Below are 17,661 nucleotides of genomic sequence, written 5' to 3'. Positions count from 1 at the left end.
TTGAAGTCATGGAAATAGAGAGTAGAAGGATGGTTATCAGAGACTGGGAAGGGTGGTGGAAGGGAGGTGGGGATGGTTATTGGGTACAAAAATTACAGTTAGAAAGAATGAAAAGACATAATATTTGATCATATCATACAGTAACTATGGTCAGTAATAACTTGTACATTTTACAATAACTGAAAGCATATAATTGGATTGCTTGTAAGACAAAGGACAAATGCTTAAGGTGATAGATACTAAATTCTCCATGATGTGATTATTTCACTTTGCATGCCTGTATCAAAACATCTCATGTACCCCACTAATACACCTACACTGTATCCACAAATTTTTAAATGACATTGAAAAAAACAAATAGCCATACTGATTGGTGTGAGATGATATCTCCTTGTGGTTTTAATTTGCATTTCTCTCATGATTAGTGATGTTGAGCATTTTTTCATATGTTTGTTGGCCACTTGTTTATCTTCTTTTAAAAAATGTCTGCTAATGTCCTTTGCCTACTTTTTAATGGGGTTATCTATTTTTCTTCTTGTTGAGTTATTTTTAGATTCTAGATATTAGTTTTTTGTTAGATGTATAGTTCGGAATTGTTTTCCATTCTATAAGTTGTCTGTTCATTCTGTTGGTTGTTTTTTGTTTTTTTGTTTGTTTGTTTTTGCTGTTCAGAAGATTTTAAAATTAAGTTCCATTTGTCTACTTTTGTTTTTGAGTACTTAGTCATAAATTCTTTGCCCAGGCCAGTGTCGAGAAGAGTTTTTCCTAGGTTTTCTTTTAGGATTTTTGTATTTTCAGGTCTTACTTTTAAGTCTTTAATAAATTTTGAGTTAATTTTTGTATATGGTGATTTATGACCCAGTTTCATTCTTCTGCTTATGACTATCCAATATTTACAGCACAATTTACTGAATAGGATGTCCTTTCCCCAGTGTATATATACATTTTTTTACTTTGTTAAAGATGTGTTGGTCATAGATATGTGGTTTTATATCTGGGTTCTTAATTTGGTTAAATCAATCTATATGTATCTGTTTTTATACCAGTACCATGCTGTTTTGGTTACTGTAGCCTTGTAGTATAATTTGAAGTCAGGTAATGTGATGCCTTCAACTTTATTCTTCTTGCTTAGCATTGATTTGACTATTTGGGCTCTTTTCTGATTCTCTATGTATTTTAGTATCTTTTTCTAATTCTGTGAAAAATGATGGTGGTAATTTATAAGGACTGTGTTCAATCTGTAGATTGCTTTGAGCATTGTGGTTATTTTAACAATATTGATTCTCCCAATCCATGAGCAGGGAAAGTTTTTCCATTTGTTTGTGTCATCTCTGATTTATTTCATGGGTGTTTTGTAGTTCTCCTTGTAGACACCTTTCACTTTTTTGTTTAAAGGTGTTCCTAGGTATTTTTTTTGTAGTTGTTGTAAATGAGATTGAGTTCTTGATTTGATTCTCAGCTTGATCATTATTGGTGTATATAAATGCTACTGATTTTGTACATTGATTTCATATCCTGAAACTTTACTGAAGTCATTTATCAAATATAGGGTCCTTTTACAGGAGTCTTAAGGGTTTTCTAGACGTAAAATCCTATCATCAGTGAAGGGAAATCGTTTGACTTTCTTTTTCCCAATTTGGATGCCTTTTATTTCTTTCTCTTGCCTGATTGCTCTAGCTAGGACTTCCAGTACTATGTTGAATTGGAGCAGTGAAAATGGGTATCCTTGTCTTGTTGTAGTTCTTGGGGGAGGGGGGTGCTCTCAACATGTCCCTGTTTAGTACAATGTTGGCTCTTGGTTTGTCATATATGACTTTTGTTATTTTGAGATATGTTCTTTCAATACCTAGTTGTTGAGGTTCTTTATCTTGGGGAGAGGCTGGATTTTATCAAATGCCTTTTCTGCATCTATTGAGATGATCATATGGTTTTTGTTTTTAATTCTTTTTATGTGGTGAATTCCATATATTGCTCTGCATATATTGCACCACACAACACATATATTGTGTTTTGTGGTGAATCACAGATATTGCTCTGCATATATCCCTACCTATCTGGCATAAAGCTCAGGTTATTGTCATGTATTATCTTTTTGTTATGCTTTTGGGTTTGGTTTGCTTGCATTCTGTTGAGGATTTTTGCATCTATGTTCATCAGGGATATTGGCCTGTGGTTTCCTTTTTGTTGTGTCCTTACCTGCCTTTGGTATCATGGTGATACTGGCTTCGTAGAATGAATTAGGGAGAATTTCCTCCTGTTTGATATTTTGCAACAGTTACAATAGGATTGGTACCAGTTCTCTGCATGTCTGGTAGAATTCGGCTGTGAATACGTCTGGTCCTGAGCTTTATTTTATTTGGAGATATTTATTACTGATTCAGTTTCACTATTTGTTATTGGTCTGTCCAAGATTTTTGCTTCTTGTGGTTCAATTTTGGGAGTTGATATGTATCCAGGAATTTATTCATTTCCTCCAGATTTTCTAATTTGTGTACCTAGAGATGCCCATAGTAGTCTGATAATCTTTCGTATTTCTATGGTATCAGTTGTAACGTCACATTTATCATCTCTGACTTTGCTTATTTGATTCCTCTCTTTTTTTCTTGGTTAATCTAGCTAGTGGCCTATCAATTTTGTTTATCTTTTCAAAGAAAACTCTCTAATTTTTTTAATTTTTTGTCTTTTATTATCTCAGTTTCATTTAGTTCTGCTCTGATCATTGTTATTTCTTATATTCTGCTAGCTTTGGTTTCGGTTTGTTCTTGTTTTTCTAGTTCATTGAAGTACAATATTAGTTTGCTAATTTTAGATCTTTCTATCTTTTTGGTGTAGGCAGTTAATGCTATAAATTTCCATCTTAGGACTGCTTTTGCTGTATCCCAGAGGTGGAGGTATGTTGTATGTCTCTTTTCATTTGTTTCAAAAAGTTTTAATTTCTTCCTTGATTTCATTGTCCAAAGATCATTCAGGAGCAGGTTGTTTAATTTCCATGTATTTGTATAGATTTAAGGAGTCTTCTTGGTACTCATTTCTAGTTTTTTTCCACTGTGGTGCAAGAAGATGCTTGATATCATTTTGATTTTTTTAAAAATGTGTTAAGAACCACCTTGTGGCCTAGCACATTTTCAATTTTTGATAATGATCCATGTGCAGATGAGAATAATGTACATACTGTGGTTGTAGAATAGAATGTTTTATAAATGTCTGGCCTGGAAGGATATTAATACTTGATTTTACACACAAATAGATGTGTTCAAAGAGTTTAAGGAGTTGTTCAAGGTAACTTCAGTATTAATTGGTAGATTCTGGTTTTAACTTTGACCTGTCTGCCTTTGAGACCATTTCTCTCCATTTTGAGATTCCAGTGAAGCTTGACTCCACCTGAGATCCTAGAGGCTAGAGCAGATGCAGAGAAGTGACGAAGAGATTTGAAGATGTTGTGGCATTTGGATTGCCAGGATTGGGAATGTCTAGATAGAAGGTACAGAGACTGAGTGCATATGAGTCTTCCAACATAGAGTCAGCAGTAGTGGTAGCTACACATTAAATACTCAGAATCAAAATGCTTAATGAAATAATTCATCACCATTACTCCTGTAGTTCTTTAAAACAGAGGAAAAAGGGACTATAAGGGAAACAGGAATATAGGCTTATGATAAGAATGGCAATACTGTCTGGGAAGGAGGATAATCATTGGAACTGAATTTCACAACTATATTCTGTTAGCAGCACAATGCATATCATTTCCTCTGTGCTCTGCCTGAAACTTTCCACCCCAACTCTCTCCCAATAATCTTTTCTTTTTCAATAATTATTTTCAGTAAAGGCATTTTATAATTATTTATTCAGTGTTATTGGTTTTTAATCTGATTTTAATTCTGTAACTATATGCAGAATGTATGGGTGGGTACACGCATGGATTGTAGAAAGAGTAGGAAAGGCAAGAGAATTGAGGGCTACCATTTCGTGATTAGGGACTGTCCTCACTCCATGACATATGTCTGCCCATGCAAATTTTTCTATGATAACCATCAGATCAGGTAGTTCGAACCTACTTTTATTAATGTAGTGTAAATAAATTGAAAGTTCAGGTATTATTTAAGAATTTAACACTTACTGTATATTTCTCCAGACCTTAAAACTTTGCTGTAACTTCACTTCTTTTCATGACTTTTGAAAAATCACATTCTCTTCCTGTACTTATGATGTCTATTAGAAAGGATGATAGTCAGAATGTATTAGATGAGGGTGAAATAGATTAGTAGTAGGTTAGGTCATTGCAGTTTAGTTTCAAATCTTTGATATAAATATGGCTAAATATGAATTCTTTCAACTAATTAGATGCTAATATTTTTGCAATTATATTGTTTTCCAGGCAAAATGCAAAACAATTTTACCTTATTCAATCTTCTTAACTACATAAAGAAATAGGCAGTTTTATTATCTTAGTTTTACAAATTAGGAAGCTGAGGCGTGGTGTGGTTGATGACTTTCTCAAAGTCACATGATTGGTTATTGATGCTTCCAGGAATTACACATAGAAAATCTGATTTCAGATGCTACACTTTTGACTACAGTTTTACTGTCTCCTCATAGTCATGCACAAGTTTTGGTCAATCTATTTCATCCTATGTCCTTTTCCATATGTAGGAGTATATTAATTGTCTACTTTATTTTTAAAACAGTTTCTTTTCGTATTTATTGAGTCCCCTTTAGGCTATCGAGAAGCATTTAGTGTGCTTTTATAGCCTTTCAAATCTCTCCATTGAAACAGTCTTTCAGAACCCCCATTTGGTAGCTTAGGAGTTGGCAGAAACATAAACATTCATTTCTAACAAAAAGATAAAATCAGTGTGTTCTGATATAAGAACTAATAAAGATATTCAATCACATTTAAGTCAGTGAATATCAAAAGCTTTTCTAGGGTAGCCTATTGAGGAAGATTATTTAAAATATTCAGCAAATTTATAACAAAGTTATATACCGTAAATAGATCTTCATGGAAAGCTAGACAATACTGTGACCAGCCAGGCTTAGCAAAGTGAATATTTCACTGCAAATAAAATTGAAAGTCCTTTCCAGATCATTTCATTCAGGCCAGCAAGGGATATAGAGCCTAGCCCAGTGTCGAGGTGGTAGAAAGAATGGGGCATAGAGGAAAAGAGTGAAAAAAATAAATTACCTACCACCCCATCATTTCCCAAGAAATCCTAACACTTTCTGATCTGTACTTGAAGTTTTTATTTGAAAAAAAGTCAATTCCTGTCCAGATGTCTTGAATTCACATGATCATTAGTATCTAGGGATTTTTTTGTTCATGAGACAGCTTTTTTAAGATACTTCTTTCCTAGATGTTAGACTCAACTCTATTCCTAGAACCTTCTGAATTCTTAACGTCCTTTGCAAATTTTATGTTTGCTACAATTTTTTTCTCGTTAGTCTTTTCTTATGTGTGCATTTATTTAGATAAACTACAAACTACTTAATATTTGTAATTAAACATCTAAATATATTAATTTTAAAGTCATTTTTGGACAATAGATTGCCTTCCAATTCATGATGAGCAGCGTTCTGTGTTGTTTCTAGGGGTGTGTTTTGTGTGTGTGTGTGTGTTTGTGTGTGTGTGACCTGCAAGTACTGGCAATTAGCTGTTGGGTATTCAATGAAGTCGGAGGAGTAGTTAAAAAAAAAACAAAACTTTACATATAGGTAACAGCTGTTCTTTTCCTGTTCTTTGCATAGCTGAGTCTATGCTATGGCCAAAAGAAATAGACAAGTAAAACAAAAGCTTCTCCCATCGAATTTACAGGATACCCAACCTTGTTTTTGTTTTCTATTATACTGCCTTTCTATTAATTATTGCTCTTCACCTTTAAACATCAAATCAAAAATTTCCCTAGCCTTACATAATTCCATGTCTTTATTTCCTAAGTATTATTTTACATGTGTTCTAAGAAAGGGTAAAATAGCATAGGTCTACAATAAACAGTGAAGTGGCTCTCCAGTGGTTTTTCTAAGCCACTTTTGAAAACCAACTTGACATGGACAAGAGCCAGAAGAATTCAGTATCACTGATGGCATTTAAAAGAACTACAAGAAAAGTCATGTTTAAATAATAAAATTGGGAACATGTACTAAGGGAGAAACAAATTTTGTTAAGCCCTTTAACTAGAGACTTATTTACAAGAAATACAATTATTCACAGAGGTATAACAAAAACTGTTTGTCAAATCTAGGCATTCTTAATGTTAAATCTCCCTGTTGGCCTTTTCTCTTGTCATAAAGAAAAAAATACATTATTTGACATTTGAGAACAAACATTGGTAACATTTGTATCTAATAATGGTAATGAAATTTAACTAGGAACATGATAGATGTTTGAAATCTGGTAAGTGTTACAAAAGCATTCCTTTAATAAAATAATGAAAATAAATGCATAATAAAGTACCTAGTATGTGTGTATATATGTGTATGTGTATGTACAATCTGGAAGCTTTTAATAAAACATTTTAACAATATTGTATTACAATATTTTAATTTGAAGGTATTATTTTCTGACAGACAAACATTTTTGTGTACTTCTCTAGGGATGCATCTATATTTGGAAACTATTTGGCTCATATTTCAGGCTTAATTAGCAAATCCAATATAAATCTCCATTGTATAAATTCATCTATGAAAAATTGAAATCCATAAGAAGTCAGTATTTAAAATTTTAATTAAATATAGCCTTACAACACTTTAGCATATTATTTTTTTTTAAATACTCTTGAGAATTCATTTCTTTGCAACTGGAGAAACAGGCAGGCATTCTTTACCCCAGTGATCAAGGCCTTTATTCATGGATTCCTAGTTTGGCAGAACAATTGAACTTTTTAACTCCAGCTTTTTATGTCTGGCGTTTCTGCTACTTGTAAGAATCAGTGTAAAAGTAAACCCTGAACGTTGTATAGTTTATAATTTGTATTTTGCTGATATTAAGGAGATTAGCTAATACAGTTATATTCACTAATATTTATTTCACATTTGAAGTCTGAGAAAATAGGAGACGTGCTTACTGTTTTACCATAGCTTTTGTGTTACAGCTATTTAGTGTGCTCAAAAAAGTCAGTTTAACCTTTTTTAGTTTAATTCCTAATTAGCTGAGAAAGAAGAAATACAATTTTAAAAAGTCATAGAGGAGAAGAGATACTGGAAATAACATTAAATCAAATGTACCTTATGCAAATCTACTCCAGCACTCTGGACTCTTCAACGTTCTTAGTCACTGTAGAGAGCCTTTCCCCACTCCTTTATTTCCTTGTACTCACCGTAAGTCCAGAGGGTTCTTGTGTTTGATTTTAATGCTATCATCTCACAACTCGCTTTAGTGGTACTTTACGTTAGCACTTCTGCCAAGCATAAAATATAAACCCTTGATCAATATGGCAAGAATGCCATTTCCAATTATAAAACAAATAGATAAACGAAACAAAATCAGAACAAGTAAGTAATGGAGAATATAGTACGTTTGATCACATAGACTTTAAAAGACTCAATAAGAGTTGGATTCATTCCATGGATCCAATGTTTTTCTTACACTTCTTAAGTAAAATATTTTAAAATTGTGAAAAAGCAATTTACATGTGAAAATGAAAACTGGCATTATTTACTTGTAATTTTATAATATATGTAATTATATATACTCATTTAAGGACAGAAAAGAATTGACTAAATTCAGAAAACCAACTTAGGATACACTGGCCACCAAATTATCATTTTAATTGTTATTTGAAACATTCCTGGCTGACACCTTCAAAATGTTCCCAGTCCTGTCTTATATAACTCAGAAAACACAGACTCAACATGACTGTCAAGGACAACTCTGAATTTTAATGTTTCCATTTTTGGCCTCATGGCAAAAAGAGTTTTATTAACCATTATAAGCTCTGGAATGTCAAAGGCATGATAGGCAGTATAGATTGCACACACAAAATAGATGCATAGTCATTTTATTCTAAATTGCTTCACTTGAAAATGTAGTATGAAAATCTAGAGAGACGAAGTAAAAAGAAGTGATTTTATAGTGTTCTAAAATGTTGAGGCTTGGAAAATAAGAAGCCTAGGATAAAAATGCTCATGCATTTGAGATTGTGATTCAGCCATCCTAATAAGTTCCCTTCCACCTGCCATAGAGTTTGAATACCTAAGAGCTAGACTGATAGGTGCTAAGCACTGTTGTTTTGCAAGTAGGGACAGCACGTTTGCCAGAAAGTAACGGGAAATGTCCCAAACTTGTTTCTCCACTCTTGTGTTATGTAACAAAATGTTCTAAGAAACAAAGTAGTTGGCTAGAAGTCTCAAATAGCTATTCAGAGAAATCCCAATAATAAATAGTGTAACAGGGTAAGGTCTTATGGGATCTGGAGCACCCAGGCAACATACCTTGGTTCTAGAGTAGCCTCCTTTGTTTACCCCTAATTTATTCCTGTGTTTACCCCTGTTCATCATTACAAAATAATTGTACATCATGTTTTTAAAAAGATTGGAAATACTGTTTTGTGACAGCCTCACTTAATAGGGGGAAATGATTTTTTCAGAGCCACATTTGTAAGTTACAAAGGCAATATTTGAATTATTCTGGTTTTATCCCAGGATTCAGTTGAGACCAAGTGGTTATTTTCTGTTGAGGTTAGTGTAATTGTGATTACACCAAAAATCACTAATTCTTCCTATTATATTGTAATCTTTGTGCAATCAGGAAGGAACCAACTCATCTGTGCATGTTTTCCCCAAACCCCCACATGGTACCATTTATCTGACAAATGTTTATTGATCTTTATTTGCTTGTAATACATAGTGAGAAGGACAGAGGGCATCTCTGTTCTAGTGGACTGCCTATTATAGTAAGTAGAGACAAAAGGACTAAGCTGATACATAAGAAATTATTGAGTAGTGACAATACTATGATTAAAAAAATGACAGAAATGGTGAATTACTAGGGAGCAACATTGGATAGTTTGCTCATGAAAAGCTGCTCTAGGTAGGTGACACTTATATTGAGTCCTGAATGATAAAGAAATGATTTAAACATCTGGAAGAAAAGCAATCCTGGTAGAGGGAACAGCTTGACACATTTTTGGGAGAGAGACAAAGGAAGTCATTCTGAAACACTGTGAGGGCGAGAATGGTATACAATTAGACTGGTGAGGTAGGCAGGTGCTAGATCATATAAGAATTTCAGGTAGAGAAGTTAAATTTTCTTTCTTAGTATGATAGAAATCTATTGGTTTTTATAAATCGGACTGACATCTGATTTGTAGTTTGAGCGGAAGAGAAAAAATGAGTAAAGGAGCTAAAAAGTAGTGTATAGGCCAGGCACAGTGGCTCACGTCTGTAATCTCAGCACTTTGGGAGGCTGAGGTGGGTAGATTACCTGAGGTCAGGAGTTTGAGAGCAGCCTGGCCAACGTGGTGAAATCCCGTCTCAACTGAAAATACAAAAAATTAGCTGGGCGTGGTGGTGTGCACCTGTAATCTCAGCTACTCGGGAGGCTGAGGCAGGAGAATCCCTTGAACCCGGTAGGTGGAGTTTGCAGTGAGCCAAGATCATGCCATTGGCATTCCACCCTGGGTGACACAGTGAGAATCCGTCTCCAAAATAGAAAAAAAAATAAAAAAAGTAGCACATAGGTAGGAGGGTAATCAAGAGAAGGTGTCAAGAATGAGGGAGTGGCCAATTAGGTTAGTAATCAACATGTCAAGTAAGACGCTATAACAAATGGTTATTGAATTTAGGAACATGAAAGTTGATGGTGTCCTTTACAAAAGATATTTCAATGGGTTAGTGGGCAAAGTGAATAGTAGGATAAATATGTAGACACAGTAACTATAGGATACATTTGTTTTTTTTTTTTTTCAGTGAAGAGGAACACATAATAGGACAGTAGCAGGACCGGTTTGTTGGATCAAGAGTTTGTTTTATTTTTATGGTAATGGAGAAGTTCAGTAGAGAAGAAGAGCCTGAAAATGCCAGAAGTGCTGATAGTTGTAGGAAAAAATTCCTTGAAAGGGAGAAAGGGGGTGGGACGAGAAGGAGAACATCCTGCTGTACCTTTCTTAACATTTGTCTTCTCTAGATACTTTCCAGTTAAATTAAGAATAGAACATATAAATTTTGCTGAGCGTCATAGCAGAAAATTGGCTTGGAATGGTTTTAGTTTAATAAAAATTAGGATTACCTGAGATGTAGCAGAAATAAATTTCACCATTTGAGAGCAAATCATTTCAACAAACATGTAAGAATATCATTTTAACTTCCTTTAAAACATTTTATCTTTCAGGTGCTTCAAGAAGATCTAGAACAAGAACAAGTCAGGGTCAATTCTCTCACTCACATGGTGGTGGTAGTTGATGAATCTAGTGGAGACCACGCAACTGCTGCTTTGGAAGAACAACTTAAGGTCAGATTATTTTGCTTAGTAAACTAAATATGTCCTTTAAAAGAAATATAACTTGAAAAGTATTTTAAAAATTTAGAATGCAATTTATATATTAAAATACTTAGAATACAATATGTGTACAACATACACACACTCATAATCAGCTAAAGTGCTGTGATTTAAAGAATTCCATAATTCTGATACAATAGTAACTAACTGCGGATGGGTAAAATCTAATACTTTACCAGAAAATTTCAATTAATATTAAATAAGGCTGGGAAGCAGGGGTTTGAAGGGAGGTTACTGGTTAAAAAAAAATTTAAATGCAGACATTTTTCTAAGGCATGGAGTATTTCCATTTAAAATAACAATTGAAAGCACCCATTTCATCATTAGCTGACCCAGTGTGAATAGCTTTTCAATATAATTCATCCAAGGTGATGCTTGTGTGGTTTAGGCATCTTGAAAAACAGTCCGTGGAACTCACAGATGGTTGTATGGTGGGCCTATACTCTTCTGTATTTGCTTTCTACTTGCTTTCATTTTCACCTTATTTTCTGCCTTTATTTCTTTGGCCCAAAGACATCTACTAAATATCGGTAAATGTACTGATTATCCCTAATTTGCTTAAACTCTATCTGCATTTGTCCATGATTGCATACCCCTTTAATGGCTACTGCCTTCCAGCCTCCTCTTTTGTCTTCAATCTTCTTTCCTCTTTTGATGTTCTCATTTTGCCTCTATATAGCTCTGTAGTGTCATGTGACTTTAAGATAATCTAGACTAGTATCTGAAAGGGCAGCATTAAAAGGAATCAAGTGGAGAGAAAGCCCTTGCTATAACTTTTCTTTCATTCCATCCCATCAGTTCCCTCTGTCCCAAAAGAATCCATGCTTGAGTTCTATACTTTATTTAACTATTGGCTGGAATTGTCGTGGAATGCTCTGCTTCCATTTGACTTTGAAACAGAGATGATTCTTAGGTTCTTTGCAAGTGATATAATCTTGTCTTACCTAGTTTACTTTTTAAAAGCAAGAAGAAGAGGACGAGAAGATGGTACAGAAGGAGGAGTAAGGAGAAATCATAAAGTATTAAAAGATTGATAAAGTATAAAAACATAAAAAAAATAAATTTAACACAAATACCCTGGGTATATTATAATTCTAGGGTAGCTTCAGAGACTGTGGACTTTAATATGTTTAATACTGGACTGAGAGGGATTCTGGTAGACGTAATTAGAAGAATTACAGGAAAGAGAAACAGGTATTTGGATCCCCTAAAAGAAAAACAATCATCAGGACTCAGAGAAGGATCTTAGCAGGCTTTTTATTAGAGCAGAGTCTGGCTATCCATAACTTATTCCTCAAAACCTATTAGTGTTGAGTGCCCATCTCACACCTTCTCTTCCTTCGCCCTGGCATCCCACATCACCACAATTCCTTCATCCATTGCACTACAATTCTGTTGAAATGCCATCCAGAGGCTCAAAAAGGATAGCCAGCTGTCATTGGTAAAGAGGTACAGATGGGGGAAAGTAGGAAGGGAAGTCCCCATTTAGTCCAATACGGAAGAGAGATGCATACTTAACACCCTGAGTTAGAACTCTAAAAATACTTCCAATAGGATATATCTGCATGTATTGATTTATTCTGTAAATTCTATTATGATGATATTTTAGGATTTCTCTAACTTTAAAATACTTTGAGTCTTCTTTGGAAAAGGTTTGAAGAAAACCAAAGACAGGTCAGAATATATGCTTAGAGATTCTGAGAGATGACATAGCTTATGAAGTGCAATATTCTGAAAAGTGTACTCTCCGATAATTAGATTCTTTCTCTCAAAGGTTCAGCTTGTCCCTCAGCAATGTTACCATAGATTAGAGTCTTGTCCTTAACTTTAGAGGCTTCCAGGATGTCAGTGCCTAGAGAGTCTGTTTAATAGGTAGTGATGCCAGTTAACTAATTTGATTGAGAAATATTTTTATAAACTAAATTTTATAACTAAAATTGGTCATTTATATAGTCTTCAGTTTTACAGGTCATTACCACATCTTTTTCTAAGCATTCCATATCCCATTTGAATTTTTTTCAACAAGTACTCGTTATGTTCTTACTATGTCCCAGGGATTGTGTTGGGTAACCAGGTAAGACAGTTAAAAAAAAGAATTTGTCACTATCTACCCTGGTTGCGATGGGTAATTTGAGAGCCTACTGCCTTCCTTGGAACCCTGGAACAATGGTGACTATATCTCAGGCTCCCTCTTTGTAGTAGAATGCTAATTCCTTGTCATCCATGGTCACTATGATAGGCAGGTAGGCATGGGAACAGCGCTCATGGTACATGCAATCCAGTATAAAAATAGACATTAATAAAGTATTTTTAAAAATGAGCAAATGTTAAAGAATGGATGCAACTTATTTATAAAGGCAAAAAATAAGCTTTTGTGACAGGGAATTACTCTGACTTAGACTGAACTTTGAACGCAACAGATGATTCCTGAGGAAAGTTTTCTTTAAGCTAAGATCTAAATAATACATTGGAGGAAAATGGATAAAGTGTGCATGTAAGTGTCATGGGATCCTTGGGTGTCACTTTGCCAGCCAGAAACCTCTGTGTCCGGCAGCACCTCTGTCTGGGTTTTGCTTGTGCCCACTGGGCTCCTTCCACCCACTCAGCCTGGCAGGCTGTGCTTGGCTTGCACTACTGGCCCGGATCCCCATGCCTGCCAATGGCAAGCCAGGCACGGAGCAGTAAGAGGTATGTGAGCAAGCAAGCATGAGGCCTGGCCACTGTGCACAGACAGGCATGCCAGCTGCAGCGGAAGGCAGCTCCAGGCACCAGTACTGGTGGCAGCTCCATGTGAGGCTGTGGCTGGACCAGATGTGTACCACAAGTACCTTCTGCTGCAGGCACCAATGTCTGGACAGGGGATCGCGGTGGCAACTGAAAGCTCAGAGACACCAGGAACCACAGAGCCCCAAGGAGCGTGTTACAGCATGCCACAACCCTTGCTTGAGGAGCCCCAAGGTCTGGGCTCTGCAAAAGGCCACAGCTCTTCTCTGTTTCTCATTGCCCATAGCATGGTGAGTGGGGGGCATGTTTCAGCCCTGTTTGTGTTACAGCTCTTTTTGTCCTGCCATTCAGCAAGTCCTGAGTTTTTGTCCCATGTCCAGGAAGAATGAGGTACATGGACAACTGGAGGGTGAGCAAGGCTAAGAGGAGCTTCATTGAGCGAGAGAACAGCTCTCAGGATACCATGGTGGGTAGCTCCTTTCCACAGGCAGATCGTCCCAGGGAGTGTGCAGCTGTGAGTAGAGAGGAGACCCATGGTGGGTGGCTCCTTTATGCAGGCAGGTCATCCTGAAGAGTCAAGGAGACACAAAGTAGGTAGCTCCTTCCTGCGGCTGGTAGTCCCAATGTCTAAGTTTGTCTGAGTCTGGGGTTTTTATGGCCTTGGAAGGGAGGAGGTACATGCTAATTGGTCCATGGACATCCATGGATAGGCCCAGAAAAAGCACCATAAGTTCTCATTCTGGGCCACAAACTCCACCCAGAACTGGCAGCCCAGCCCCCAGGCTTCAGGCCATTCTTGGCTTGAAGGAGGGGTTTCTCCGTGGATCTGCCCCTTTCTGCCCAGGAGCCAGTCTGCCTCCTGCCACCATCAACATGCCATCCATGTAGCCTAGGCAGTTTATACCAAGGGGTACCTGCAGGCCCACACCGAACCATCCTCAGTCCCCACTCACCCTCTCTCCCATGCTCATCAGTGCCCAAAGTCCAGAGGGGCCCAAGGCAGCAGGGGGCTGGCATGCCAGCATTGTCCTGACCACACACATAACCAGTCAGGTTGCGACAACACCTGGTCTTGGCCGCAACTTTGCTTCTCCCAGGAGCCAGTGCGGGGAGCGAGGAGATGCGAGGGAGTGGGAGCAGGCACTTCTTAGTATGTGGAGGCAGGGGGGCTTCCCAGGCCCCCAAGAGCGCAGGAATGCCCAGGTCCGGAGCTGTGGCTGGGTGGCTGCAGCTGCACCTGGAAGCATGGGGCTCCCACCCTGCCAACTCAGTAGGGAGCAGCGCTCCTGCTTGTTCCTGGCCCTTGGTGGCTCCACAAAGTGCACGGCCCTTGCCACGCCTCCCTTGCTGCAGCTGGCATCTTTGCAGTGGCCGCTCCAGACAGGCTGCTGCTGCCATCATAAGGGAGATTGGTGGAGGTGGGTAGAGTTTCTAGGATGGATAAATGGTAAATCAAGAGAGCGTGGTTTATAAAAACTTGCATGAAAAAAGACTATAAAAAGACCATAAAGAAAGCCTTTTGTTCTTGGGAGATAACTGTTTCTAATAAAGAAAGAAGGAGAAACATGGTTAAGCCCATAGCTTATAGAAGATGCTCTAATGAAAATGTCTTCCAAAGAAAAAGCAAAACCATTAAAACCCTATTTTCAGGTATGTTATTCTGTACAAGTTAAAAGTTGAGAGCCAACTATAGATGTATTGAAGGTCTGTGTGGTCATAGAACCAGGAGAATTTCTGCCATATAAAAGGCATTTGAATTATTTTGTTAAAATACTTTAATATTGAAGTTACTGCCTAATATTTTGGAGAATTAAAAGTATATGAAAAGAATGAGGCCAGGTACAGTGGCTCACACCTGTAATCCCAGCACTTTGGAAGGCTTGGGAGAGAATATTGCTTGAGCCCAGAAGTTCAAAGATTAGCCTGGGCAACATAGCAAGACTATCATATCGTATTTTGATTTTCCTAATAAAAAGAATTATAAAGAATGGATAAAGACAGAGTGTATTAAGGTTCTCTAGAAGGACAGAACCAACTGGATGGATGGATGGATGGATGGATAGATAGATGTATATATGTGTATATAAAATATACATTTAGGAGTTTATCATGGAGAATTGGCTCACATGATTACAAGGTGAAGTCCCATGATACACCATCTGCAAGCTGGGAGAAGAGAGAACCTAGTAGCCTGGTGCAGTCCAAGTCCAAAAGCCTCAAGACCAGAGAAGCTGACAGTGCAGCTCTCATTCTGAGGCCAAAGGCCTTAGAGCCCCTGGGAAATCACTGGTGTAAGTCCCCCAGTCCAAAGACTGGAGAACCTGGAGTCCTGGAGTCTGATATCCGAGGGCAGGAGGAGAGGAAGCCAACTGCCCTGCAGGGCACAGGAAGAGAGTGAGTAAACTTACCAAGCAAGCTACTTTATCCCTCTTCTCCTGGCTTTGTTCTAGTCTAACTGGCAGCTCATTGGGTGGTGCCCACCCACATTGAGGGTGGGCCTTCCTCTCCCAGTCCACTGGTCCACATGTCAGCCTTCTTTGGCTACACTCTCACAGACACACCTGGAAGAAACAATACTTCATCAGCGATCTAGGCATCCCTCAATTCCGTGAAGTTGACACATAATATTAACCGTCACAACAAGTATTCTATTTTCAAGAAGGAAAACCTGGAAAACACAATTTTGGATCAGATTATTAAACATGAGGCCGTGCTCACTGGTATGGTTTCTCACTTATCTCATGCAGTTAATAAACATATTTATTGCCTGAAGGAATAATTTTTGCAGATGAGATAGTTTTGTAAGAACTAAGCTACATTCGCTAAAATTGAGTCATGTAAACCAACTTTATATCAGATGACATTAAACAATTTGTGGAAATACTTTGTGGTAGTATTAAGACAAATTATTTTGTTAGACTTATTAAATTGGCTGATCCAATGGAATGGAATGAATATGAGGCATTCTGATTTTCCTAAAGGTTTTAGCAAAGCCTCTGCGTGATACTGTTTATTGGTAAGGTGAGTCTATCTTTCTCTATGAGTGTTCGTGTGTGAGTCTGTGTTTTAATATATTCCTTTCTAGTATCTGATTTACGTGCTGAAAATTCTGGGGAAGGAAGTCATTTGAGGATTTAGCTGGGGCTCTGTGTAAAGTGTGCCTCTGTAGGAGTGGTTAATGGAATATTTCTGCTCCCATATTAACTTAGAAGGTTTATAGCTATGTCCTGAGGAGTTAGAATATCATATACAAATGTTACATCCTATTGTTTTAAGTCAGAAAACTCATGTTTATAGTTCGAAATGTTGCTGCTTTTTAAAAATGCAAGTAGTATAAATCAGTTGAATTAGTTTGAGATACAAAGGGTCTGACTTCCCATCTATAGATATAAATGTAAATATATATAAATGTAAGTGTGTAAAAATACATGTAATTTTGTCTATATAAAAATATATGTATAAATGTGTATATAGTTAAATTTATATACATCTCTTTACGTTTCTATATATATACATATGTACATCTTTGCATATGTATATATATGTATATACATACATATACATAAACATAAGCACATATGAGATGGAGTGCACATGCTTACTTTGAAACAAGCTTGATATTAAGGATGATACAGATTCTTAGTTAATGCAATCACAGACTGATATAGTGTCTAGATTACATGAACTAATAATTATACTCTATGCTGATTTGAATACACTGTATTTTATGCCCACGCTTGGTACTCTGTCTTAGCGGGATTTTCTCAGATGGCAGCATCCTGTGAAGAATATTTGTAGAGTGGGTAATTAGTTAATTAAAAAATAACTAATCATAGGGAAATGGCACATGAACACTATTGTGATGGTGAAAAAGGAAGGCACTTTCTCTATGGTTTTTCAAAATGTCATAATATCAGAAACAGACAGAAGTTGGTAACTCTGGATGTCTTCTGCCCAGATCTTTCCTGAGTCCATTTTCTTCTAATTATCTTGTGAACATATCCTTGAAGTCCAAACAACACTTAAACTCAACAAGATGAAACTTACCTCACTGTACATTGCCTTCCTTTAAACCTGCTTTCCTTACGGAATTTCTTATTTTTGTTATTGCACTAGCACTTATCATGACACCTGTACCAGAAACCTAGAGTCATCCCAAATTCATCCCTGTCCTTTCCCTTATGAGCCCTTTGCATGCAATGTCAAAATATTTCTTAACCTTATCTTGTATTTATTATTTCATCTTTGTTCTTGTCAACATTTCTCAAGGTATAGGCCATATCATAAGCCCCCAAAGTCCTTGCCTTCAGTCTTACCGCTCTTCCATCCAATCTCCACATTGAAGTCAGTGTGGGTTCCCAAGAGCCTGTTTAATCGTTCTCCTTTGCTTAAAATCCTGAGTCACTTTCCAGATTCTGATACTTTGGCCTACAAGGTATTTGATTACC

At 36.8% G+C, this 17,661-nt stretch overlaps 1 protein-coding gene across 1 annotated transcript in view; it reads left to right on the top strand.

Annotated features, from left to right (window-relative positions):
• Positions 1-17,661, top strand: part of DMD (dystrophin) — a 2,218,635-nt gene that overhangs the window by 736,134 nt on the left and 1,464,840 nt on the right. The window contains exon 13 of the mRNA XM_063601607.1: positions 10,322-10,441. Coding sequence (XP_063457677.1) covers positions 10,322-10,441 — 120 coding nt within the window. The remainder of the gene's footprint in view (positions 1-10,321; positions 10,442-17,661) is intronic.

The sequence above is a fragment of the Pan paniscus genome, chromosome X (genome assembly GCF_029289425.2).
Source record: "Pan paniscus chromosome X, NHGRI_mPanPan1-v2.0_pri, whole genome shotgun sequence".
In the NCBI taxonomy this organism is placed as follows: Eukaryota; Metazoa; Chordata; class Mammalia; order Primates; family Hominidae; genus Pan; species Pan paniscus.
The sequence above is the reverse complement of the archived record's forward strand: the minus strand, read 5'-3'. Positions and strand labels throughout refer to the sequence as shown.